At 69.0% G+C, this 23,527-nt stretch overlaps 5 protein-coding genes across 17 annotated transcripts; 3 read left to right on the top strand and 2 right to left on the bottom strand.

Moving 5' to 3' along the window:
• Positions 1 to 91: 91 nt before the first annotated feature.
• Positions 92 to 3,705, bottom strand: BCKDHA (branched chain keto acid dehydrogenase E1 subunit alpha). The gene is made up of 9 exons (XM_090052197.1): positions 3,519 to 3,705; positions 2,711 to 2,890; positions 2,553 to 2,639; positions 2,360 to 2,468; positions 2,102 to 2,263; positions 1,656 to 1,862; positions 1,439 to 1,580; positions 887 to 1,058; positions 92 to 817 (listed from the first exon to the last, which is right to left on the bottom strand). Exons 1-9 carry the CDS (start codon positions 3,582 to 3,584, stop codon positions 647 to 649), a joined length of 1,296 nt encoding a protein of 431 aa, XP_089908323.1. The 5' UTR covers positions 3,585 to 3,705; the 3' UTR covers positions 92 to 646.
• Positions 3,706 to 3,907: 202 nt separating this feature from the next.
• On the top strand, positions 3,908 to 5,628 carry EXOSC5 (exosome component 5). The gene is made up of 6 exons (XM_090052220.1): positions 3,908 to 4,153; positions 4,241 to 4,354; positions 4,559 to 4,680; positions 4,801 to 4,941; positions 5,174 to 5,263; positions 5,409 to 5,628. Exons 1-6 carry the CDS (start codon positions 4,057 to 4,059, stop codon positions 5,499 to 5,501), a joined length of 657 nt encoding a protein of 218 aa, XP_089908346.1. The 5' UTR covers positions 3,908 to 4,056; the 3' UTR covers positions 5,502 to 5,628.
• A 267-nt stretch (positions 5,629 to 5,895) lies between these two features.
• On the top strand, positions 5,896 to 9,193 carry B9D2 (B9 domain containing 2). Of its 7 annotated transcripts, none has more exons than XM_090052210.1 (4): positions 5,896 to 7,020; positions 7,961 to 8,051; positions 8,478 to 8,603; positions 8,684 to 9,193. In XM_090052210.1, the coding sequence occupies exons 1-4, from the start codon at positions 6,664 to 6,666 to the stop codon at positions 8,995 to 8,997; spliced, it is 888 nt and encodes a 295-aa protein (XP_089908336.1). In that variant the 5' UTR covers positions 5,896 to 6,663; the 3' UTR covers positions 8,998 to 9,193. The 7 variants fall into 7 exon arrangements, with proteins under 7 accessions (XP_089908336.1, XP_089908338.1, XP_089908341.1 ...); XM_090052212.1 differs by lacking the exon at positions 5,896 to 7,020 and adding an exon at positions 7,023 to 7,114; XM_090052215.1 differs by lacking the exon at positions 5,896 to 7,020 and adding an exon at positions 7,024 to 7,127.
• A 756-nt stretch (positions 9,194 to 9,949) lies between these two features.
• TGFB1 (transforming growth factor beta 1) lies at positions 9,950 to 14,651 on the top strand. The gene is made up of 7 exons (XM_090052198.1): positions 9,950 to 10,423; positions 11,723 to 11,907; positions 12,145 to 12,262; positions 12,511 to 12,594; positions 12,705 to 12,858; positions 13,320 to 13,473; positions 13,614 to 14,651. Exons 1-7 carry the CDS (start codon positions 10,096 to 10,098, stop codon positions 13,770 to 13,772), a joined length of 1,182 nt encoding a protein of 393 aa, XP_089908324.1. The 5' UTR covers positions 9,950 to 10,095; the 3' UTR covers positions 13,773 to 14,651.
• Positions 14,652 to 18,258: 3,607 nt separating this feature from the next.
• CCDC97 (coiled-coil domain containing 97) lies at positions 18,259 to 23,031 on the bottom strand. Of its 7 annotated transcripts, XM_090052199.1 has the most exons (6): positions 22,876 to 23,031; positions 21,283 to 21,315; positions 19,598 to 20,020; positions 19,115 to 19,468; positions 18,635 to 18,764; positions 18,259 to 18,531 (listed from the first exon to the last, which is right to left on the bottom strand). In XM_090052199.1, exons 1-6 carry the CDS (start codon positions 22,997 to 22,999, stop codon positions 18,426 to 18,428), a joined length of 1,170 nt encoding a protein of 389 aa, XP_089908325.1. In that variant the 5' UTR covers positions 23,000 to 23,031; the 3' UTR covers positions 18,259 to 18,425. The 7 variants fall into 7 exon arrangements, with proteins under 7 accessions (XP_089908325.1, XP_089908327.1, XP_089908329.1 ...); XM_090052201.1 differs by lacking the exon at positions 21,283 to 21,315 and having other exon boundaries at positions 19,598 to 20,023; XM_090052203.1 differs by lacking the exon at positions 21,283 to 21,315.
• Positions 23,032 to 23,527: the final 496 nt, after the last annotated feature.

Here is a 23,527-nt window from a genome sequence, read left to right as displayed (position 1 = left end):
CTCCCCCTGCCCGGGGGCACCGAGGTTCTCATGTCCTCAGGCCTGGCTGTCCCCCATCCCTCCCCCGCAACAGAGACCCCCCGAGCCCAGCTCAGTTCCTACAAACTTTATTTGTGATGCTGCTCCTGGCAGCTCCAGTTCCAGCTCCAGGCCCCCAAGGGTAGGGGGGAGGCACAACCCTCCTGGCTCCGGGGGCAACAACACCTCCAGCCCCTGGGCAGGTGGTGGGGAGAATGACGGGCTGTCCCAGGACCCAGCTCCCCACTGTTGGCAGCACAATGGACCAAGGGTGGGGCTGGGGTGGAGGTTGGGGGGGGGGGGGGGCCAGCAGCACCGTGCAGTGCTAGGTGGGGTGGGTAAGGCCTGGGGGAGGTAGGGCTAGTGTGGGTGGGTGGGGCCTGCCAGGCATGCGCAGGGCTGGCAGGAGGCCTGGTGAAGTTGGTAGGGGCCTCATGGAAGCAGGGAATGGGTGGAGTCTGCTAGGCTGAGATAGTGGACACCTGGCAGGGATGGTGGAAGGCCTGGTAGAGATGCAGCGTGTTGGGGTGGGCGGAGCCTGCCAGGCACAGGCACAGGCACAGCTGGCAGGTGGCCTGGGGGTAGGAGGCATCTGGAGGTGGGCGGAGCCCAGGGGCAGGGCCAGCAGTCACTTGTCGAAGAGTGCGAGCGGGTAGTGCTCGCCGTAGAGGCGCAGGTGCCGCGCCAGCTCCTCGCGCTGCCGCGCCAGCCGGGGGGGGGCGTCACAGTAGACATCGGAGAAGAGGAGCTGGGGGCTCGGCTTGCGGCGCCGTTCGGCTGCTTCGAAAGCCTCCAGCACCTGGTGGGGATAGGCACAGGTGAGTACCCCCCCATCCAAGGCCCCGCCCTCCCGGGCCCCACCACTCACCTGGCGCCGCGACTCCTTGCGCCAGGCCTTCTCACGCGCCTCGTCCCACCAGCCGCGGCCGAGCATGTAGTGGCGCAGGCGCGAGATGGGGTGGTCCTGCTTGTCCCAGTAGTCGACCTCGTCCACCGAGCGGTAGGCCGAGCTGTCGTCGCTTGTGCTGTGGTGGCCAATCCTGGGGGCGGGGTGGGGCTGAGCCTGGCCCTGCCTCCTCCCTAAGCCCTGCCCCATCAGGACCCTTACGCTCCGCCCTCCTCCTGGCCCTGCCTGTGTCAGGCCCCTGCACCCCCCCAGCACAGCCCTGCCTCCTAGCCTAATCCTGGCCCCTCCCGAAGCTCCACCCCCATCAGGGCCCAGTCTTCCTCCTGCAACTCCAGCCTGGCTCCGTCCCCTCCCTAAGCCCCGCCTTCATCAGACCCCTGGACCCCCGCATAGATCCGCCTCCTAGCATCATCCCACCCTGTCCCCAAGCTCCATCCCATCAGGGCTCAACCTCCAGCCTCCCTAAGCCCCACCCCAGTCAGTCCCCCCCCCCAAAGCCCCGCCCCCACTCACCTGTAGGTCATGGCTTCAATGAGGAAGGGCTGGTTCTCGGCCACAGCACGGCGCCGTGCCTCCCGCGTGGCATTGTACACGGCGAACACGTCGTTGCCATCCACACGGATAGACAGGATGCCGTAGCCAGGGCCACGCGCCACTGCGGGGGCTGGAGGTCACCACCGCAGCCCTGATCCCGCCCCCCCATTCCGGCCCCACCCCCCGTGCTGCTGACCAATGCCATCGCCGCGGTACTGCTCAGAGGTGGGTGTGGAGATGGCGTAGCCGTTGTTGCGGCAGAAGAAGAGCACGGGGCAATCCAACGTGGCGGCGAAGTTGAAGCCGGCGTGAGCGTCACCCTCGCTGGCCGCGCCCTCCCCGAAGTAGCAGATCACGGCGCGGTTGGTGTTGTCCCGCTTAATGGAGTAGGCCGCGCCCACCGCTGACACCGGGTGGAGGGGAGGAGGGTGGTGAACTACTTCCCCCTCCCAGCAGCCATGGCCCAGCTTGGGTGAAGGGGAGGGAGAGGAGCAGAAGGGCTGCAAGTTGGGAGCGAGGGGCTATGGCGGGGTTGGGAGTGAGGAGCACCAGTAGGGATGTGGGGGCAGGAGCTGCGGGTCAGGAGTGAGGGGAACCAGCAGGGCTAGGGGGGGCAGGAGGTCGGGAGCGCAGGGGTCTCACCTTGAGGGATCTGGGTGGCAAGGGGGGATGAGATGGTGACGAAGTGCAGGTCGCGGGAGCCGTAGTGCACGGGCATCTGCCGGCCCTTGCCGGGGTCGCCGGCATGGCCGTAGCACTGCGCCATGAAGAGGTCCAGCGGGTACCCCCGGTACATCAGCACCCCTGGGGCACGGCTCCGCGTCAGAGGGCACCGTCGTCGACCCCCACCTCGAGGGGTCGGGGGCAGCCCCCGGGGGGTGGGTCACAGCAGGGTTTTACCTGCCTCACGGTACTGCCCGAAGACCAGGTCGGTGGGGTCGAGAGCGGCGGCGCTGCCCACGTGGGTGCCCTCCTCCCCATAGTTGGTCATGTAGAAGGAGATGCGGCCCTGGCAGGGGGGAAATCGAGGCAGGTGGAGCCAGGAACCCAGGCGCCCAGTCCCCGCCCAGAAAGGGATCCGGGCTCGCCTCACCTGGCGCTGGGACTCATACAGGATGCGGTCCATGGTGTTGAGCAGCGTCATGGTCTTGTAGAACTTTAGCACCGTCTTGGCAGGCAGCTGCAGGCACGGGGGTCGGGTCAGTGCTGGTAGGCAGCGCCCCGGATCCCCCGGGGGTCGCGGCCCCTCACCTGGGGGTCCTGGCTGGGGTTGAGGATCTGGCCCTGGCGGTCCATGACGCGGTAGACAGGGATGCCGGCCAGCACGTTGGGCTGGATGAAGTCCAGCGTGTCCACGAAGGCGGCCGAGGCACCGGGGAACTGGGGGCGATCTGCCGGCGACGGGAACTCCTCCTGCTGCCCCGCGGCATGCTGGGAAGAGGCGCCATTACCCACCAGACCCCGCGGTGCCCCCCCAGATGGTGACACGGGACCTCCAAACTGTGCGGGGGGAAGGGGCTCTGCCCTCAATCTACCCCCTCTGTAGCACTGCCGGGGCCAGGATGCCCTTGGGTGTGGCAATGTCAAGGCCACGGGGAGGGGCCAGCTTGGGGGAGGGGGGCACGCCCCCAGTGCAGACCAATCAGCAGCCGAGGCTGGGAGGGTGTGTGCCACCTGCCCCAGGATGGGGGGGCTGATACCCCCCTCTGAGCTCCTGGGGGGGTTAAAGCCAGCTTTGCCCCCCAAAACAGGGTGGGGGGTAACTGCCTGCCCCCCAGCTGCAGGGGGGGAATTAACCCAGAGGGTCCCCTCCTCCCCACCAGCTTTGATGCACCCACCCCGATTTGTGGCCCCCTAGGTAGGCCCCGGGGGGGGACAAAGCCCTTCCTGCCCCCCAGGAGAACCCCTGTCCTCCCCCCCGCTGTGGGAGGATTGCCCCCCTCACGTGACACCCCCTTCGCCTGCCGCCCCCACCTAGGGGCAATGGGGGCAGGAGCCCCCACCCAGGCCCCGCCCCCCGCCAAGGCCCCGCCCGCCAAGGCCCCACCCCCGGGCTCACCCCCGTGCGCAGCCCCCGCAGCTGCAGGAGGCGCAGTCCCCTCCGCAGGCCACAGGCCGCCGCCATCTCGGTGCGTGCGCGGCGGCCGATGGGAGAAGGGGAGGGGGCGTCACCATAGCAACGGCGTGTCTCTGTCCTGTCAGGGCAGCCCCGCCCCCACCATGGCCCCGCCCCATGCAGTACGCGCTGTGCTGATTGGTTAGAAAGGAACGACACCAGTCCCTGTCAGGGAGGGGGGCGTGGCTTCTTGCAGCCTGCCGCGCTGATTGGCTGGGGTGCGTCCGGCCCCTCTTGCAGGGAGGGGCGGGGCCTGCACCCATTGGGCGCCGTGCTTGGCAGGGGAGCGTGCTTCTCCGGCCAATCCGGGGGAGGGGCGCCAGTGAGGCGCTTTCGTTGGCTGGAGAGCGTTCCCCCCCTGCACCCCGCCCTATCCGCCTCGAGGGGCGGGGGCTGCGCGCGGAAGACGCTGCGATTGGGCGAGAGCCGCGCTGGGAAGGGGGAAATCGTCCCGGGAGCGGAAGCCGCACGTGCGGGCGGCATGGGCTCGGAGCCGGAGCCGGGCTGCGCCCTGCGGCCCTTCGCCGTGGAGCAGGGGCTGCTGTCTCGGCCCGACGGCTCCGCCGCCTTCGTGCAGGGTGCGTGGGCGGCCTCGGACCACGGGAGCGGGGCCAAGGGCTGCCCCCGCCCCCGCCCCCGCCCCCGCTGACCCCGGTGCCTCGCAGGCGACACGTCGGTGCTGGCGGGCGCCTACGGCCCGGCCGAGGTGCGGAGCAGCCGCGAGAGCCCCGAGCGCGCCGCGCTGGACGTGCTACTGCGGCCCAAAGTGGGGCTCCCCGGTGAGGTGACCTCTGACCCCGGTCCTGGATTCCTTGCGCGCCCCCATGCCATGTTGGGGGGGGGGGCGCTTCTCCCCATCACGTGACTGGGTGGGGGGTGTACAGAGGTCTGGATACTGGGGGAGGGCGGGAGAGTGACGTCATCCCCGGAGGGTCAAGGGGGGCGGGGCTTTGTGTTGACCTCTGACCCTTGACCTCCCGCAGGCGTGTTGGAGCGGAGCCGGGAGCAGATGGTGCGGCGCGCATGCGAGGCGGCACTGCTGGGCGAGCTGCACCCCCGCTCCTCCATCACCCTCGTGCTGCAGGTGGTCAGCGACGCCGGCTCCGTATCCTGCCCCCCCGTACCGTTCTACCTCGCTGGGTCCCTTGGGAAAGGTGGGGGGGGTGAGGCTGCTCTAACCACTAGGCCCCGGGGACTGGGTCGTTGGCCTTGACTGCAGGCCCAGCTGCTGTCGTGCTGCCTGAACGCCGCCTGCCTGGCACTGCTGGATGCGGGGCTGCCCCTGCGCTCGCTCTTCTGCGGGGTCACCTGCGCCCTCGCGCCCGACAGCGCCATCGCTCTGGACCCCAGCGCCCGCCAGGAGAAGGTGGGGGGGGGGCGTGGGGTGTAGCAGGTAGAGCAGGGGTGTAAGCAGTTGGAAGGGGGGGCAGATGGGAGCCGGATGCCTGGATCCTCTGGGAGGGGGGTGATGCCTAGTGGGTGGAGTAAAAGCTGGGATTTAGGTGTGAGGCTGCAGGAGGAAGGGGGGCTGCTGGGGGGTGAAAGGGGAGCCTGGATGCCTGGGTTCATGCTCTGCGCGCCCCCCCACCCCGCCCCAGGAGGCCCGGGCTGTGCTGACCTTCGCCTTCGAGAGCACGGAGAAGAGGTTGCTGCTTTCCACCACGCGGGGGGCCTGCTCTGCCAGGGAGGTGAGTGTCCTGGTGTCCCCATTCGGCTGGGGAGTGCCTGGCAATCCCACACACCTTGGGTGGGGTCCTGTCTCCTGGAGGGGGAGGTGCCTGGCTGATGGTATTGGGGCCCCAGTGCAGCCCTGACCCCTATCCACATTTCCAGTTACATCAGTGCCTGGCTCTGGCTCAGCGAGCCTCCGATACCATCTTCCAGTTCTACCGGGACTCGGCCAGCAGGAAGTTCTCCAAGAGCTGAGGCCCTCAGACCCGGGCAGGGGCAAGGACGTGCCTCAGGACAGCGATGGGTAGCTGAACTGATGGTGGGGAGGGCGCTGTGGATTGGGAGCCAGGGAAGCGGTGGGGGTGGAGGGGTGGGAGTGAGCGTCAGTGGGGTGCCCCCACCCAGGGGCTCCCCAGTGTTCTGGTGGGATGATGGGGCCTGCTCTGGCATTGGGGTCCCCAAATAAAGAGCACATGGTCTGTGCTAGCTTCCCCCAGCACCCAAGTAGCTGTCTTATCCTTGATGACACACATTTCTGTGGTTAGTTAGATGCTAATGTGGTGGGGGCGGGGTGTGTGAATGCTGGTGGCTTCCCCATCTCCTGGAGGGGGGGCAGGTGGTGGTTTACCTCCTGCACCTTCCCCTGGGTTCTGGTCATGGGCAGGGGGTTGGGCGTGAGGGGTACTAGCTGGGCTGGGGGGTAGTGAGACCTCTCCTCTCTGGCTGCTGTGGAGCCCGTTAGCATGCCCCCCACACCCCCAGAGCTCATTAAATGCAGCTGACAAGTCTCTGCCTAATGAGCCTGGGGCTGGGCTGGGCTGTTTTTCCAACAGCCCCAGATCCCACGCAGGCCCCTCTCGAAGGCAAGGGTGGAGGCCGGGGCTGCTGGGGAGCCAGGCCGCAGAGCACGGGCACTACATGCAGACCCGTCCCCCTCCTCTCCGACCCTGCCCGTGCCCCTCATGCCTGTGCCACTGGGGCATGAGGGAGGGGGAAGCAGGGCCCTTTGGGCTGCAGCCATGGCCATTGCTGGAAAAAGTCTCCCCGGGGCCATGGCCTGCCCAGGGTGTGCAGTGAGGGCCAGTGGCACCTTGCAAAACGGCCATCTTGGAGCTGTGGCACCCCTGGGTGGCTGCTGTGCAGCTGGGGCAGTTCCACAAGGGCTGCCCTGGAGCTGTGATGCCCCTGTGAAGGCGGCTCAGACCTGTGTCCCCCCCACGGTGGTTGCCATGGAGCTGCGGTACCCTAGCGGTGACAGTTGTGGGCAGCATGGAGCTGTGGCCTCATGATGGTGGCTGTTGACAGTGGCCCTCCATGATGGCTGCCATGGAGCTCTGGCACCCAAAGGTGATTAGTGGCACCTGCACAATAGTCATGGGGTGGTACCCCATGAGGGTGCCCCTGCTCCAGCCTCAGAATGGCTAACGGTGGCACTCTGGGGTGGCTGCTGTGGAGCTGTGGCACCCCACGAGGGTGGCCATGCACGGTGGCCCCCCAGGGTCGCTGCCCCAGGTCCTTGCCACCCCTGCCCCTTTCCCGGCCTGTGACCCACCCAAGATGGCGGCGCTCCTGTCGCTTCCGACGCTGCTTGGCCACACTCGGGATGGCGCTGCGCCCGGCCCTCGCGCCCCTTCCCAATATGGCGGCGCCCTCCGTGCTCCGGCTCGACCTCCTCAAGCTGGCGAGCGGCGCGGTCTTCCCTGCTTTGCGCTCCTTTGGGCGGGACTCCGAGTCGGACGTCAGCGCGCACAGCACGCCGCCCAATCGGAGGCCGGTATGCCGCAGGGGCCTCCGTGGTTGCCGTGGCAGCGGCATCCGGACGTGTCCGGGGTGCAGGGGCGAGTGGGGTCCTGCGGATGCAGGCGCACGTGTGTGCCTAGAGTGAGGGTGCAAGAGGGTTGTGTACGGGGCAGGTGTGCGAGGGGATTTGCGCGGTTAGTGTGCAAGGGCGTGTGCACGGGTAGAATAAGGTGTGCACGGGGCAAGCGTGCAAAGGAGACACATAGGGGGAGCATGCAAGCGGGTGCAACGGGCTGTGCCGGGTGAATGTGCAAGGGTGTGTGTGCTGGCAGAGTACGTAAAGGAGTTGGCACGGTGAGTGTGCAAGGGTGTATGCGCCGAGTGAGTGTGCAATGGGCTTTACATGACTGCAAGAGGGGAGTGCCTGGACAAGCGTGCAAGGGGCTTTGCATGGGGTGAGTGGGTGAGGGGTTGGGCACAAGTTAAGCAAGCAAAGGGGCTTTGCATGGGGTGAGTGTGCAAGGGGGCATGCACAGGGTGGGTGAGTGAGCGAGTATGCATGGGGGTTGTTACACTGCGTGTGCAGAGTGAGTATGCACGGCAGGGGGCATGTGCGGGAGTGCAGTTGTGACAAGTGTGTCCACATGTGAAAGTTGGCAGGGCCCCAGGGACAGAGGGGCCTGGGGGGGTGAATGGGGTAGGCCTGGCCTGCAGGTTGGGGGGCAGGGGCAGGGGGGCCAGGAGGCTGCGGGTCGGGGTGCGGGGCAGTGGCCGAGCGGGGGGGGGAAGGGGGCCGCGGGTCGGGTCGGGTCGGGGTGCGGGGCAGTGTCCGGGCGGGGGGCAGGGTGCCGCGGGTCGGGTCGGGGTGCGGGGCAGTGTCCGGGCGGGGGGCAGGGTGCCGCGGGTCGGGTCGGGGTGCGGGGCAGTGGCCGGGCGGTCGCCCTCGGGGCGCTGAGCGGGGCGCTGGTCCGCAGGCCATGGCCGAGCTGCACGTCATCGGTCAGATCGTGGGCGCCAGCGGCTTCCCCGGCACCAGCCTCTTCTGCAAGTGGGGCATCCACACAGGTGAGGGCCCCCGGCCGCCTGCCCCCCGTGTGGGTCTGGGCTGGGGGCGGGGGGAGCAGGCAGGCGTCTCCCCCCCCGCCCCCCCAGTCTCGTGGCTGGGCTCAGCCTAACGAGGGGTGAAATGCCGGGAAGGGGGGGGGGGCTTCCCGGATGCCTGGGCTCCTCGGAAGGGGAGGGGGCTGCGGGGAAGGAGCAGCCCGGGGGGGCACACCTGGGCCCTCTGGGAGCGGAGGGGGCTGAAGGGTTGGAGGCCTGGGCTTTGCCCCCCCAGCTTGCGGTGGGGTGTAGTGGTTGGAGCAGGGGGCTCGGCCACCTGGCGGTGTGCTGGGCTTTGGGGCCTAGTGGTTGCGGGGGCAGGGGTCCCCCCAGGCCCAGCGGAGGCGCAGGGCCCGGTGCCTGGGTCCCACCCGGCCGTGCCCCCGGCAGGCGGCGCCTGGAAGCTGCTGTCGGGGCTGCCCGAGGGGCAGACGCAGGTGGACCAGCCCCAGCTGGACGACGTGGCCTACTGGTGCCACCCCATCGACGTGCACTTTGCCACCAGGGGGCTGCAAGGTGAGAACCTGCCCGCCCCGGGGGCATTTTGGGATGGGGGGGCTGGACCCCGCCTAACCCCCCTTGCCCCTGCCCCCCAGGCTGGCCGCAGCTGCACCTGCAGGTGTGGCACCGGGACGGGTTCGGGCGCACGGAGCTGTACGGCTATGGCTGCCTGCACGTGCCGGCGGCGCCCGGCTGCCACACGCTCGCCTGCCCCACGTGGCGCCCGCGGGGGTCGTGGCCTGAGCGCCTGGCGCAGCGCTTCGTAGGGGGGGGCCCCCAGCTGCGCCAGCCCCAGGCCGCTGCGGCCGCGCCCGAGCGCCACCGCCTGCACACCACCGCCGCCGGCACCGTGCACCTGCGCCTCGGCGTCCTGCCGCGCCACTTCGCCCGCCACGGCGTGGAGAGCTAGCGCCCCGCCGCAGGCGCTCCCGGAGGCCCCCCTGCCGCCCCCCACAGCTCCCCCCCCGGGATCTGCCTGCCCCTCTTACCCTCTGCCCCCCCCCCCCCGCGCTTGCCACGGCCTCTATCTGCATCCCCCCATACCCCTCTCACCCCACGGCCCCCGCTCCTGCCCACAGGTTCCTCCTGCCCCCCAGCCCCACCCTGGAGGTTGGAAAGGCTGAGGGCTGTGGCTGGGGGCAGATAGAGGCCCCCCCCGCGCTGCTAGTCTTGGCGCTGATGTGGGACAGACCCCCCCCCAGCCCCCGCATTCCCTCCCAGCTCTGAGCCCCCCCACTTGGACAGACCCCCCCCCACCTTTTTTTCTATAAAGGCCCTTTTCTACCACGCGGTCTCGGGGGGGTGTCTCTGCCCGGGGGCTCCCCGGGGCAAAACGGCCCCCCCATGTCCTCCGCGCGGCCCCGCCCGAGGGCGCCCTAGTGCCCCCGCAGGGGCAGAGGCCAGCTGCTGCGGGGGGGCACCCAGGGGCCGGGCTCCCATCACCCCCTGTGCCCCCCGGCTGGGCAGAGACCCCGGCCCCCCCCGCTCTCGTGGCTCGGCTCACCCTAACGAGGGGGAGATGCCGGGAAGGCGGCGCTCCGCGTGGGGGGGGGAGGGGGTCTGCGGGAAGGAGCACCCCCGGGGTCCGTGGGAGCCCCCCTGCAGCGCGGAGTAGCGGTCAGAGCGGGGGGCGGGCAGGAGCCCCGGGTCTCCATGGGAACGGCGGCCGTGCCGGGGTGGGGCCGCGCGGGGGCGGCCGGGAAAGACCCGGGGGGGCGCCCGGCCCCGCTTCTGCTTTCGGGTTGAGCGGGCGGGCGGGCGGGACCCCCCCCCCCGCCAGCGCCGCGCGAGGGGGCGTGGCCTCCCCATTCGGCCCGCCGGCGGCGCCCCGCCCAGGGCGAGAAGGCGGGGCTTAGCGGGGAGCAGGGCGGGGCGGGGCTCGCGCGGGGCGCTCCCACTCGGGGCGTGCCCGGGCGGCCCGGCCGGCGGCGCACAAGAGGCGCGGGCCGGGGCCGGGGCCGGGCCGGGGCCGAGGCCGGGCGGGAGCGGGAGCGGAGCGGGGCCGGCGATGGGCCGGGGGCCGTGGCTGCCCGTGGCCGTGGCCGTGGCGCTGTGCGCGGCGGCGGCGGCGCTGTCCACGTGCCGCTCCGTGGACCTGGAGGCGGCGCGGCGGCGGCGGATCGAGGCGGTGCGGGGCCAGATCCTGAGCAAGCTGCGGCTGGCGGCGCCGCCCGAGGCGCCCGGGGGGGACGCGGCGCTGCTGCCGCTGCCGCCCGCCGTGGCCGCGCTCTACAACGCCACGCGCGACGCCCCGGCCCCCGCCCGCGACCGCGACCGGCCCGACGACTACTACGCGCACGAGGTGCATCGCCTGGACATGGCGCCCGCCAGCCCCCGTGAGCCGCCGCCGCGGGCCGGGGGGGTCACCCGCGTCCCGCGTGGGGGGCGGGGGGCAGGAAGGCGCGGGGAGGAAGGAAATCCGCTGCCTCGCGCGCGCGGGGGCAGGAAGCAGCTGCAAGGGGCTGAGCCCCCGCCTGGGTCCTGGCCCCGGCCTCCTGCCTCAGTTTCCCCACCTGCAGCGCGCCCCTTGGGGCGTAAAGCGCAGAGTAGCCCGGCGATGGGGTGGGGGCGCCGGTCTGCACCCTGGCCCACAGCGGGCCCCAGGGTCCCCCGGCAGGCAGTGCCCGGGGTATTACGCGCGTGACAGTAGCACGGAGATGCCCCTGTCAGCCGGCGCAGGGCTGCTCTCTTTGCCCCACAGCAGGTTGAGGGGGGCAGCTGCTCCAGGAACAGCCCCTTCCCCGGGGGGCAAGTGTGGAGATCCAGGCACCTCGGCTCTCTGCCCCCTGCCTGCAGCCCCGCGTGGGGGTCTGCCCCCCTTCCGGCTTGAGTCACTCCCCACCCCCGCCGTCTGCCCCCCCCCAGCGCCAGGGAGCGGATCCGGCCCGGCCCTGCCTGCGGGCCCTGTCTGGGCACAGCCTGTAATTACCCCGCCTGTGGGGGGGGGCACTTCCGCCCAGGGATTCCCCCGCCGCGGCCCCAGGTGCCCCATGGTCGCCCCCCCAGCGGGGGGCAGCTGGGACGCCTGCACCTCCCCCGCCACACCTCCCTCCAGGAGTGTCTGCAGTGGGGGGCCCAGACGCCGGGGCGCCCCCGCTGCGGGGCGGTTGGGAGGCCCCAGAGGGGAGGAAGTGCCTCCTCGTCCCAAACCGCACAGCACTTATCAGCGGCAGCAGGGGCCTGTGGGGGGAAGGAGGGGGCCCAGAGCCCCCCCCGCCCCCCCGACGTGCAAGGGGCGCGTGATGCGATGGGGATGGGGGGCAGCTCCCGGCCCCTCCTCTATAGACCACCCCGGAGCAAAGGGGGGGGGTAGGAACCCGTGCGTCCGGGCTCCCCCCCTTCCTAGAGACCACCCTGGAGCAAAGCGGGGGCGGGAGAGCACCCGGGCTCCCGGCCCCCCCCAGCGGGGCAGGGACCCAGGCGTCCGGGCCGTGCCGGAGCAGGCAGCGCCCGGGGCTGGGACCCGTCTGCATCCGGGGCTGAGTCAGGACCCGCGGGTGGGGGGGGGCCGGGACACCTAGCTTCTCCGGGGTGAGGAGCAGCCGTCATTCCGCTCCAGAGTGAACACCCCAATGGGGGGGGTTGAAGGGGGAGCCGTGCCCGTGCCCCCCCACCTGACTGTCCTCCCCCCGCAGAGGGCGCGGGGGCCGCCAATGCCTCGGTGCGGGGCGCGCAGGGCAGCTATGAGCTGCGCTTCGACGCGGCGGCACTGCGGATGGCGCTAGGACCCGAGCTGCTGCTGCACGGCGCCGAACTGCGCATGCTCCGCAAGCCCTACACGGCTCTGGGGCACGCCGCGCAGCGCGTGGAGCTCTACCAGGTGGGGGGGGCAGCGCGGGGCAGGCCTGGCCGTCCCTGCGGCGGGCGGGAAGGAGCCGCTGGAGGAGGCAAGGGGCAGGGGTTTCAGAGAGAGGGGTGTAGGGGATTGGGGGAGGGCATGGAGGTTGGACTTGGCCAGGTAGAGGGAGGGGCATGCAGGGTGGGTGGGGCCAGGCGCAGGGGGGGGCGTGGTCCAGGGGCATTTGGGTGGGACATTAACCCCTTTTGCCCCTCCCAGAAATTCGGCGCCGGGTCGTGGCGCTACGTGGAGACGCGGGAGGTGGTGCTGGGCCCCGAGCCGCAGTGGTTGGCCTTCGACGTCACCGACGCGCTGCGCTTCTGGCTCGCGGGCCACGGTGAGCGCTGGGGGTGGCTGGTTTTGGGGGGGGGGTCAGGTTGTGTGTAATGGCACTGGGGCGGCTGGCTCAGGGGTGGACCATGGGCTTGTGTCACCCCCCCCCAGGGTGCTCTTACCTGTGCCCCCGGAGCCCAGAGGTCTGGGTCCCGCGCAGGGCCTGGGCGCTGGGGGGCTGCAGCCAAGGGTGGGGGTGGGAGCCCAGACGCCTGGGTCCTGCGACCTCTTATGTCCCCCTCCCCCTCGCAGAGTCTTGGGGTTTCTTCAAGCTGAGCCCACACTGCTCCTGCGAGGACGACCACAGCGCTGCCGAGATCCTCTTCCAGATCGACGGTGAGTGCCGCTCGGACACCGGGGTCCTCTCCTCTGGGGGTGGATGTCTGGGTTCTCTGCCCAGCCTGCTGCCGCCCTTTGACCCCTGCTCCCCTTCCGCCCCCCCGCAGGCTTCGAGACCTTCCGGGGCGACATGGGCAAGGTGAAGATGCAGGGGCAGCGCCTGCCCTTCCTGCTAGCCACCGCCACCCCCCCGGAGCGCGCGGCCCAGCTGCAGAGCCCACGGCACCGCCGTGCCGCTGCCGATACTGCCTACTGCTTCGGGTGCGCCAGAGGCCTGGGTCTCTGCCTGGGTTGGCTGGGAGCCGGGATTCCTGGGTTCTTTCCCGAGCTCTGAGAAGGGAAGTGGGAGCTGGGGGAGTAGAGCTGGGCAAGGGGAGCCCAGGCTCCTGGGTTCTCTGGGAGCAGGAGAGCTAGAGCGGGGGCGGCTGGGAGCCTGGGTTCTTTCCCGAGCTCTTAGAGGGAAGTGGGAGCTGGCGGAGTAGAGCTGGGCAAGGAAAGCCCAGACCCCTGGGTTCCCTGGGAGCAGGAGAGCTAGAGCAGGGGCGGCTGGGAGCCTGGACGCCTGGGTTCTTTCCCGAGCTCTGAGAAGGAAAGTGAGGGCTAGGGGAGTAGAGCTGGGCAAGGGAAGTCTGCAGTGTGGCTTCTCTGGGAGTGGAAGAGCTGGGGGGGAGGGGCTGGGAACCCAGACGCTTGGGTCTCATGCCTCCCCCTCCGCCCCCCAGGACGGAAGAGAAGAACTGTTGCGTGCGGAAGCTCTACATTGACTTCCGCCAGGACCTGAAGTGGAAGTGGATCCACGAGCCGCGTGGCTACTGGGCCCACCTGTGCACCGGCGCCTGCCCCTACATCTGGAGCTCCGACACCCAGTATAGCAAGGTGCCCTGCCGCCTGGGTCCTCCGGGGCTGGGGGGACGGGGGCCTGGGTTCTCTCCCTGCTCTGCGCTGGGGGTGGGGGGGGCTGGCCTGGGTGCCTGGGTCCTGCAGCCCTGACCCTGACCTTTGACCTCTGCCCCCAGGTGCTGGCACTCTACAACCAGCACAACCCCGGTGCCTCGGCCGCGCCATGCTGCGCCCCCGACACCCTCGACCCGCTGACCATCGTGTACTACGTGGGCCGCAAAGCCAAGGTGGAGCAGTTGTCCAACATGATCGTCCGCTCCTGCAAGTGCAGCTGATTGCCTGGTGGGCCCCAGAGCTCTGCCCCTGCCCGCCTCCCATTGGACACGTCCCCCCTGGGGGGCGGGACTTGGACTCTCCCCCCACCGCCCCCCAGCAAAGCATGAGGGGAAAAACTTATTTTTTTAAAGGAAAAAGTGAGAGGTTTTTTAATGTATGTTTTCTAGAGGGGTTTGGGGGGGAAATCTCGTGGTTTTGGTAAACTTGGGGGTGGGGGGAGGGTTTAGAGTTATTTAACGGGGCCCCGAATCCCCGGATTTTAATTTAAGCCAAAGCTGCTGTGGGTCCTGGCACCTTCTGCGGCCTTATAAGGACACACTTTTAATTTATGCAGGAAGGGCGGAGCTGACTGAATAGAGCCTTGCCCCTTGGCAGTTTAGGCCCCACCTCCTGCTCTGCCAGCCAACCGGCATTGGCCTGGCTGCAATGGGCGGGCCCAGCTGGCTCTGGGACTCCACCCACTGCCCACGGGGCTCTGCCTCCAGCTGCATGCCCCTTTCTCTTGCAGACCCCCGCCCCCTGCCCCCTCCCGACACTGCTTCCTCCACCCTCCCAGGCTGGACATGGGCACAGGGAGGGGGCCCGAATTTCCAGTTTCAAAAAAGACATGGCGGGGGGGGAATAATGGATGGGGCAGTGCCCCTCACTCCTGACCCCCAGGTCCTTCCCCACCACCCCCAGCCCTGCCAGTGCCCCTCCCTCCCAACCCGCAGCCCCTGCCCCGCCAGCCCCTTTGGGATGACCCAAAAAGATGGCGTATTTCCCTGTATGGGCACTGGATTTTGGGGGTGGGGGGTGGTACATGGTGTGGGTGTGGGTGTGGCGGGGGTTGTGTGTACCATTAAAGGCAGCCGGCCTGGCCCCGGTCCCTGCTCCGATATGCGTGTCTTGGTCTCTGCACTAACCCCTGCGCCTCACTCCCCTCCCTGGGCAGGGGGAGATCCTCGGGGGCTGTAGCTCGCCCCCCCCGCCAAAACTGTGGGGAGAACCCAGGTGCCCGGGGGCTCAGCGCAGGCTTCATCCAAGGGCCCAATCCTACCCCCACCCCTCCCGAGCCAGGCCCAGAGCATGGGCAACAAGGCTGGGAGACCCCAACCCCCACCCCGTTCCACTGGGCCGCTAGCTCCACCCCAGAGCTGGCCGCATCCCAGCCTGGCAGGCACCCCCCCAGCCCCCCCGGGGTGACGCAGCGGGTAAATATTTACCGCGGCTCCAGCAAATTGGCAGGTCTGGGCCACGGCGCCGCTTCCTGTTTGTGCACCAGGCGTGGGGGGGGGCTGGGCCCAGAGGCGGCTGCTTCTGGGGGAGAAGCTGGGTTGTGGGGGGCAACTGCCTGGGGTGCAGCTGGTTGTAGGGTGCCGAGGGGCACAGAGACCACCCCCCCGTCAGCCCTGAGCTGCAGCAGGAGTGCAGTGGAGTGGGGGGAATGGGGGGGTCTACAAAGCCTGGAGTGCAGCCAACTCTGGGGGGGTCAGCCTTCCCTGACCTGACCCACGTCCGTGTGTCCTGGGTTATGGGGGGGGGGAGGGGGGGGGTAATGGCTGAGCGTGGAGCTGGGGGACAGCGGGGATGTGGACCCGGGTGCCTGAGCCGGTCTGTCCCCATCCCCCACACCCCCCCAAGTTGGGTGGGGAGGGGGTGACCAGCCAAGGGGCCACGAGTGGTGGGGGCACTGGTTTCTCCCCCCCGTACCTGGTGGGGGGGCAGAGTGTGGCTAGGTCTGTGTGTGCCCATACAGTCACAAATGTGCATGTGCATGAATAAAGCCACCTCCCCCCATGGACACTGCCCCCCCAGTACGGGGTGCAATACCTTGAGGACGTGCCCCCCCCCCCCAAACCCCCACCCTGGGGCTGCGGCCAGGACATGTGGGTTGTCTCCTGTGGGGGGGGGGGGCAGCGCAGGTATCTCACTGGGCTCAGGCCATATTCTCAGCCCTTCTTGGCTGGGGGGGGCAGGTCATGGCTGCATCCTCCACCCCCGCTTCCCCCCGCCCCCCCCCCCCCCCCCCATGGTTCCAGCTCTGGACAAACAACTCAGACCCGCAGGGTTAAAAATAGCCAAGGGCTTCCGCCCCCCCCCCCCAGCAGGGTCAGGCGGGGGTTGGGGGGGGGCTAGACACACACAGGGCTCAGTATGACCAGGCCTGTGCCCCCCCCACCCCGATGTGAAGCCAGGCTTCTGGCTTGACCCACGAGGCCTCGCGGCCCGCCTCGAGCTGTGGCCATAACCCAGGTGCCTGGCTCTGCCCCCCACAGCCAGCTCCATCCCACCAGGTCCCCCCCCGGGGCTGATGGGGGGGTGGGCAGGAAAGCGGGGCGGGGGGGAGCTATAAATACCCTGCGGAAGAGAAAGCGGAAGCAGCTGCTGGGGGTGGGGGTGTCACGTGTGTGCACATAAGCATGCACTTGTAGTGCTGGATAGTGCAGGGGAACCCCCTCCCACACACTGGGAACCTGGGGGGGTCCAGACCACACTCACACTCGCACGGTGTCCAAGAAACACACACACGTATGTATAACACCCCCCCGTCACGCATGCAGGACTCAGGTGTCTCCCCCCCACCCCCGGTAGCTGGAACACACAGATGTGTGCACATGCGTGCACACACACTCACACACACACACTCATACGACCCCATCCCCTCCCGCCCCGCCCCAACACCACCAAGAATCTGGGCTTGGGCTCCAGCCCCTAGCCGGAGTGGGGGAGGGCATAGAGCCCCTCCCTGCCCCCTGAGGGGGTATCATTGCTGGGAGGGGGGGCAGTGGCTGGTGGAGAATCCTCTTTGGGGCCCTGCAGTGTGGGGTCTAGGACCCTGGGCTGGGCAGTGCTGCTGGGGGGGCCGGCGGAGGTGGCGCCGGTGGCACAGAAAGGCCCATTGAGCAGCCCTGGCCCTGCCCCCCCCGGGCCGGCCACAGCTGGGGGGGGGCCGGGGGCGCCACGCTGGCAGCGGTGCCCGCAGCCGGGCTGGGCCTCCCTGCGGCTGCGGGCGGCTCCAGACGTAAACACCGGTCAGCCGCCCCCAGCCTTCGTTAGCAGCCTAATGAGTGCCTGCTGCATTGGCCTGGGTGGGGGGCCGTGCTCCCCCCCGCCGGGCCCGCCATCCCTCGCCCACGTGGCCCCACTCCCCTCCCAGACCGGGGGGGAGAACTCAGGCGTCTGGCTTCCCGCCCCCCTGCTCTAACCACTAGCCCTGCTGGGTCTGTGACCCACAGGGCAGTCATTTCCTGCCGGAAATAAAGCCCAGGCCGTGCCCCCCCCGCCACGGGCCCGTCCCCCTGCCCAGGCCCTGGGAGAAGAACCCCGCGTCCGGGCTCCCCCCGCCGTGCTGGACGCCTCTCCTGGCCCCAGGGGCAGCGGGGCCCAGTGGTCAGGGCAGCGGGGGTGGGGGGGCTGGGAGCCAGACTGGCTCCTGGGGGTAGGGGCGAGCTGCGTGGGGGAGGCAGCCGGAGACACTGACCAAGGGGGAAGGAATGTGCCCCCCCCGGGGCTGACTCAGTGCCATGCAGGGACCCAGGCGTGCGGGAGGCTTCGGCCACTGGGCCCGGCCGACCTCCCGGAGCCGGGGGAGAGCCCAGGTGTCCGGGTGCCGGCCCCCCACCCTGCGCCGAGCCCCCAGCCCCCGCTCCCCCCCGGAGAGCCCAGGCGCTCGGCCCTGCCCTAGCGCAGACGGTGCCACGGGGCACCGCTCAGCTCGAGTGCCCCGAGCCCCCCCGCAGCAGCGGCCGAGGGGGAAACTGAGGCACACGGAGCCCTGGGCCCTGCGGCGGGGCGCACGGGCCAGCCCTGGGGGTGAGCCCCGGTGTCCGGGACCCTTCCCCTCCCCTCCGGTGCCCCTCGCTCCCGCCCTGCCGTCCTGGTTCCTGCCCTTCCCCCAGACATAACAACCTAATGACATGGGATGAGAATATCCCACACCCACGGCTGGTGATGTCATCGCCCCGGAGTGCCCCCCGGCCCCCCCCTCGCTCTTCCCCTGGGAAAGAACCGGCGGGACCTCCCACGGGGCTGAGGTCACGGCGGGGGAGGGAGACGGGAGAGCACCCAGGAGTCCGAGCTCCCAGGTCCCCCTGCTCTACCCATCAGCCCCCACTGCCCCCCCGCCGAGCCGGGGAGCCAACCCAGGGGGGCGGGCTTGCAGCCCCGCCTTGCTCTCACCCCCAGCCCCCTCCCCCCCACGAGGGGCTCCCCTCCATCCCGGTGACATCATGTTGCCTAGTGACCGGGAGCAACAAACAGAGCTCCCTGGCAACAAGCCCGGCTAGGGGAGGGGGAGTGAGACCCCTCCCCGCCAGGGCCAGGCCCTGCACTGCCCACAGCCTCCTCCAGGGGGCGCCAGGCCTGGTCGGGCCCGATCCTGGACTGGGGCAGGGGCCCACCCCAGCCCTGGCCTGTGCTGCCCCCTGCTGGCCCAGCCAGCATCTGCAGGCAGCCAGAGGACCCAGCCCCCACCCGCCATGCCGCAGGGGACCGGCGAGTGGGCGCCGTGGTACCAAATCCCACTTTAATGGTGCACAGAAACCCCACCCCAAACCACCCGCTGGGTCCTGACCTCTGACCCCGGGCTGGGCTCAGGCACATGCGTTGAGGGAGCTGTCCCACTCCAGCGGGGGGGCCGGGATCCCAGCCTGGAGGCCGGGGGTCAGAGGTCAGGGGTCGAGGGCAGGCCCGGGCTCCTCGTCGTCGAAGTAGCGCTCCTCCTCGTCCCGCGCGACCATGTCCAGGTCGTCCAGCTCGGGGTTGTCGTCCACCGCGCTGCAGGGAGGGGCCAGCGTGACTGCGGGCAGGGCACCTCGGCACCCGGCCCCCCCGCAGCCCCGCTCCCGGGGAGGGAGCCCAGGGCGTCCGGGCCGCCCACCTGTAGTCGAAGTCGCCGTCGCGGCCGTCCAGGAAGTGCTGGTGCATGCGGGAGGTGAACTCCTGGCGCAGGAAGGCCTTCTCCGCCGCGCTGGGCACCCAGGCGGCCGGGTCATCCTCCGACTCCTTGTCTGCGGGGGGAGAGATGCGGATGTGAGACGGGGCCCTGATGCCGCAGCAGACCCCCCAGGAGCTGGCAAAGGGACCCAGCCATGGCTTCCGCCGCAGCGTTAACCGCCCGTGACCCCTGACCCTCCAGGCTGGGATCACAGCCCTGCAGCCTAGGCTCCCGGCCCCCCCACAGTGCAACCCGGCAGCCTCCACCCCCCAAGCCGGGAACCCGGGCGTCCAGGCTGCCGGCCCCCAACTTAACCCCCCTCCCCCATCCAGGGATGAACCCAGGCCCCCAGCGCGAATGGGTGCCCCCCTGGTAACTGGGGGTGTCGCACTCAAATGGGCCCCCCCGAACTGAGGCACGAACCCTCCGGAGTGCCCCCATCCCCTCCCCGAGCTGGGGAGAGAACCCGGGGGGCCGTGCCCAGACCTTCCTCGCTGTCCTCGTCCTCCTCCTCCTCCTGGCAGGCCTCCTCCTGCTCCTGCTGGGCGCGCAGCAGCTCCTGCTCCTGGTAGCAGTCGAGCAGGGCCCCCGCCAGCAGGCAGCCCCCGGCCTGCTCCCGCTCGCGGGCCCGATCCTGCGCCAGCTCCTGGCGCCGCTCCGCCTCGCTCAGGTAGCGCCCCACGTACTGCTGGTAGAGCAGCGGGGCCCGCGCCCGCATGGCCCCCGCGCTGAAGTACTCGCCGTCTGCGGGCGCAGGGAGGGTGCTGGGGGGAGGCACTGGGGGCCGGTGGGTGTCCCCTCACCTCTGACTCACTCCAGACCGGGGGCGGCCCCTTGTTTTTACCCCACCGTCCGCCCGCCCGCCCGCCCGCCCCGGAGCGGGGCCAGGCCCTGGCGCCCCCGTACCTCGGATGAGCTGCTGCAGGGCGGCATAGCGGCGGTTGCGGGTGCGGGTGCGGGCGTGGGCCTGGCGGGCGGCGCGCTGCACCTCGCCGCAGTAGAAGGCCACGTCGTAGCGCCCGGCCAGGTGGGCGAAGCAGCCCAGGTGCGGCGGGCGCAGGGCGCGGTGGAAGCGCTCCAGGAACAGCCCCGGCTTCTGGCGGTACAGCGCCTCCAGCAGCGCCCGCTTCTCGCCCGCCGTCAGCTCAGGCTCCCCGCGCTGCTGGCTGCACACGGGCAGGGAGCTGCTGGCCACGGCCGCCAGCATGGCCTGCACCGCATCGCCCGGCTCGGGGGGCTCCTCCTGGGCCCCCTCGGGGGGCTCGCCCTCCGCGATCTCGCCCCAGTGGCTCCCGGGGGGCGGCTGCTGCTCCGTGCTGCTCATGGGACCTGCTGAGAGGGGGCCATTAGCAGCTCTGCTAAGGATTTGTGGGGGGTTAGCTTTGGGGGAACTATTTGATTGAGACACTCCCTGTTAACCCAAAGTGGGGGCACATTTGCGTGCAACCCCCCAGTGGGGAAGGGGGCATTTCAGAGCAACACCCCCCATTAACCCAAAGGGAGGCACATTTGAGTACAACAGCCCTAGTTACTCCAGAGAGGGGGACACATCTGAAGGCAACACCCCTCACTACCCAAAAGGGGGCACATTTGAGTGCAACACTCCAGGTTACCCCAAAGTGGGACTGATTTGATAATGAACTTCATTACCCCAAGGAGGGGACCCGTTTGAGTGCAACAGCTTGGGGAACAAACGGGAGGAGCTGGCCCCCTGCTAAACAAGCGCGACTACGATCCCACAGGGATAAGGGAGACCTGCTGGGACTCCACCCGCGACTGGGCGACAGGGGCAGACGGCTATACCCTGTACAGGAGGGATCGAGGGGACGAACGGGGCGGGGGTGTAGCCCTCTGTGTTAAGGAAAGCTCCGCGTCCCTGTGAGCTGACATTGGTGCCCAGGGTGGACGGCTGGAGACCCTCCGGGTTAAAATCCGCGGGGAACACGGCGCAGGGGACATGACGGTGGGAGTCTACTACAGACCCCCCACCCAGGGTCAAGAGCTTGACCAGGAGTTCGCCCGGGAGTTGGCTGAGGCCGCACGCTCCCGGCACGTGGTTGTGGTGGGTGACTGCCCAGGCATCTCGTGGGAGGAGCGCTCGGCCACATCCGAGCGGTCGCAAAACTTCCTCTCGTGCGTGGGTGACCTCTACCTGACTCAGGACGTCTACAGGCTGATGAGAGGCAAAGCGCTGCTCGACCTGGTAGCGGCAATCGGGGACGACCTAATCAGCGACCTAACGGTCGAGGGAAGCTGGGGGACGGCAACCACGAGCTGATCACCTTCACCATCCGCCGTAAGGCTGGCAAGTCGGTCAGTAATACAGAAGTCCTCGGCTTTAGGAAAGCCGACTTTGACAAGCTCAGGAGGCTCGTCAGGGAGGCCCTAAAGGGCCACAGCCCAAAGGGGAGGGGAGTTCAGGACGAGTGGTTGCTCCTCAAGGGAGTGATCCTGGATGCGCAAGCAAAGTCCATCCCGTCTCGGAGGAAAGGCAGCAAGAGGGCACAGCAGCCCCCCTGGCTCTCCGGGGAACCAGGAGACCTCCTGTGTCTTAAAAGAAAGGCCTACAAAGGATGGAGGACGGGATTCACCTCCAAGGAGGAATGCTCTGCACTGGTCCAGTCCTGCAGGGAACAAATCAGGAAAGCCAAGGCTGTGACCGAGCTCCAACTGGCTACAAATATCAAGGACAATAAAAAGTCCTTTTTTAGACATGTGGGGAGCCGGAGGAAAAGCAAGGGCAACGTTGGACCCCTGCTGAGCCAGATGGGACAGCTGACAACCCACGCCCAGGAAAAAGCAAACTTGCTAAATGGGTACTTTGCTCGGTTTTTCACCAGTCCCATGGGACAGCCCTGCCCATTCCGGGACAGGGCGGTCCGGGTGAGGGAGATCCCCTGCCCTCCATCAACGCTGACCTCGTGAAGGAACACCTTGAGAGGCTGGACACCTTTGTGTCAGCTGGCCCTGACAATATACACCCCAGGGCACTCAAGGAGCTGGCGAGCGTCATAGCCCAGCCCCTGGCACGGGTCTTCGAGAGCTCCTGGCGCGCTGGTGTCGTGCCCGGAGACTGGAAGGAGGCCAATGTGGTGCCGATCTTCAAGAAAGGGAGGAGAGTGGATCCGGCTCATTACAGGCCCATCAGCCTGACCTCTATCCTGGGGAAGATCTTGGGAAAGATTATCAGAGGCCATCCTTAACAGACTGGCCGATGCCAACATCCTGAGGGATAGCCAGCACGGGTTTGTTGTGGGTAGGTAGGTCTTGCTTATTTCCTTTTACCACCAGGTGACCTATCACCTGGACGAGGGAGAAGAGATTGAGGTCATATATCTCGATTTTAAAAAAGCCTTCGATCTGGTATCCCGTGATCACCTCTTCGCAAAACTGGCCACTTGTGGCCTTGGCTACATTATAGTTGGCTGGCTGGGGACGCGGCTCCGTGGCTGGACCCAGGGGGCGGTGGTTGACAGAAGTCAATCGTCGTGGCGCCCTGTGAGCAGGCTCTGTCCTTGGGCCAACACTATTCAACATCTTCATTAATGATGCGGACATTGGAGTCAGGAGTGGACTGGCCAAGTTCGCCGATGACACCAAACTTTGGGGCGAAGCATCCACGCCAGAAGACAGGCGGGCGACCCAGGCTGACCTGGGCAAGCTCAGCAAATGCGCGGACGAAAACCTGATGGTGTTTAACACCGAAAAATGGAAGGGTCTCCACCTTGGGAGGAAAAACCTGCAGCACCCTTACAGGCTCGGCAGTGCTCGCTGGCTAGCGCTATGGACGAGAGGGACTTGGGGGTCATCACTGACCACAAGATGAACAGGAGCCTGCAACGCGACGCTGCGGCTAGTAAAGCGACCAAAACGCTGGCGTGCATCCACAGGTGCTTCTCGAGCAGACCCCGGGAGTCCTCGCCTGGGGGAGGCCGCGGCTGGAGCCCTGCGCCCAGGTTTGGGCCCTCCGTTCGGGAAGGCCGGGAGACGCTCGCGAGGGCGCGGCGCGGGATGAGAGGGCAGGAAAACGCGCAGGCTCAGGAGGGGCCTGGCGGCCCCCGACGAGGCGCCCAAGGGGGGCCCGTTTCGCTGGGACACCCCCCACCCCAAGGGCGCCGCTCCCTCTCGCCCCCCCGCCGGGGGCCCACCGGAGAGCGACACCCGCGCGCGGGCCGGCTGCTCACCCCGCGGGGGCGGCGCGGCGCCGCCCGGGTCCCGCGGCGGGTCCGGGTCCATGCGGCCGCGGCCGAGCCCGAGCCCGAGCCCGGCGGCAGCTTCCGGCGGCGGCGACGGGGCCGCGCGCACCATGGTTCCGGGGCCGCTTCGTTCCGGGCCGGGGAGGCCGACGTCCCGCCCCCGCCCCCGCCCCCGGCGGCGCCCGGGAATCGCGGCCGATCCAGCGGCAGCCCCCTCCGCCGGGCCCGCGGCCGTGTGCCCCGCCGGGAGCCGGCTGGGGGCGAACAAAGCCCCCCCGCCCCCCCTCCTGCCCGCGCCCAGGCGCCCCGCGCGACGTGGGGGGCTGCCACAGCTGCCGGGAGGCTACAGCCCCCCGCCCCGGCGCAGGGAAGGAGAGACGGACACGGACGCCAAAGTTAAAGTTCAATATTCACTCTTTCTCCAAATACAAAAAGCCGGTACAATCCAACTCAACACAGAGCGTGTGCAAAGTTACAGAAACCGAGACATCGTATAAAAAAGTTACACATCGAAGTGGAGTTTTTTTTTGTTTTGTTTTTCTCTTGTTCTCACCTGAATTGAGCGGATTGGGGGGGGGGGGGGGGACGAGGAGGAGACGGGGGTGACCTTGGTGAGACAGGAACAGCTGCTGACCCACAG

The sequence above is a fragment of the Crocodylus siamensis genome, chromosome 6, assembly GCF_052110815.1.
Source record: "Crocodylus siamensis isolate JL-2025a chromosome 6, ASM5211081v1, whole genome shotgun sequence".
In the NCBI taxonomy this organism is placed as follows: domain Eukaryota; kingdom Metazoa; phylum Chordata; order Crocodylia; family Crocodylidae; genus Crocodylus; species Crocodylus siamensis.
This window is presented reverse-complemented; position numbering and strand designations above follow the sequence as displayed.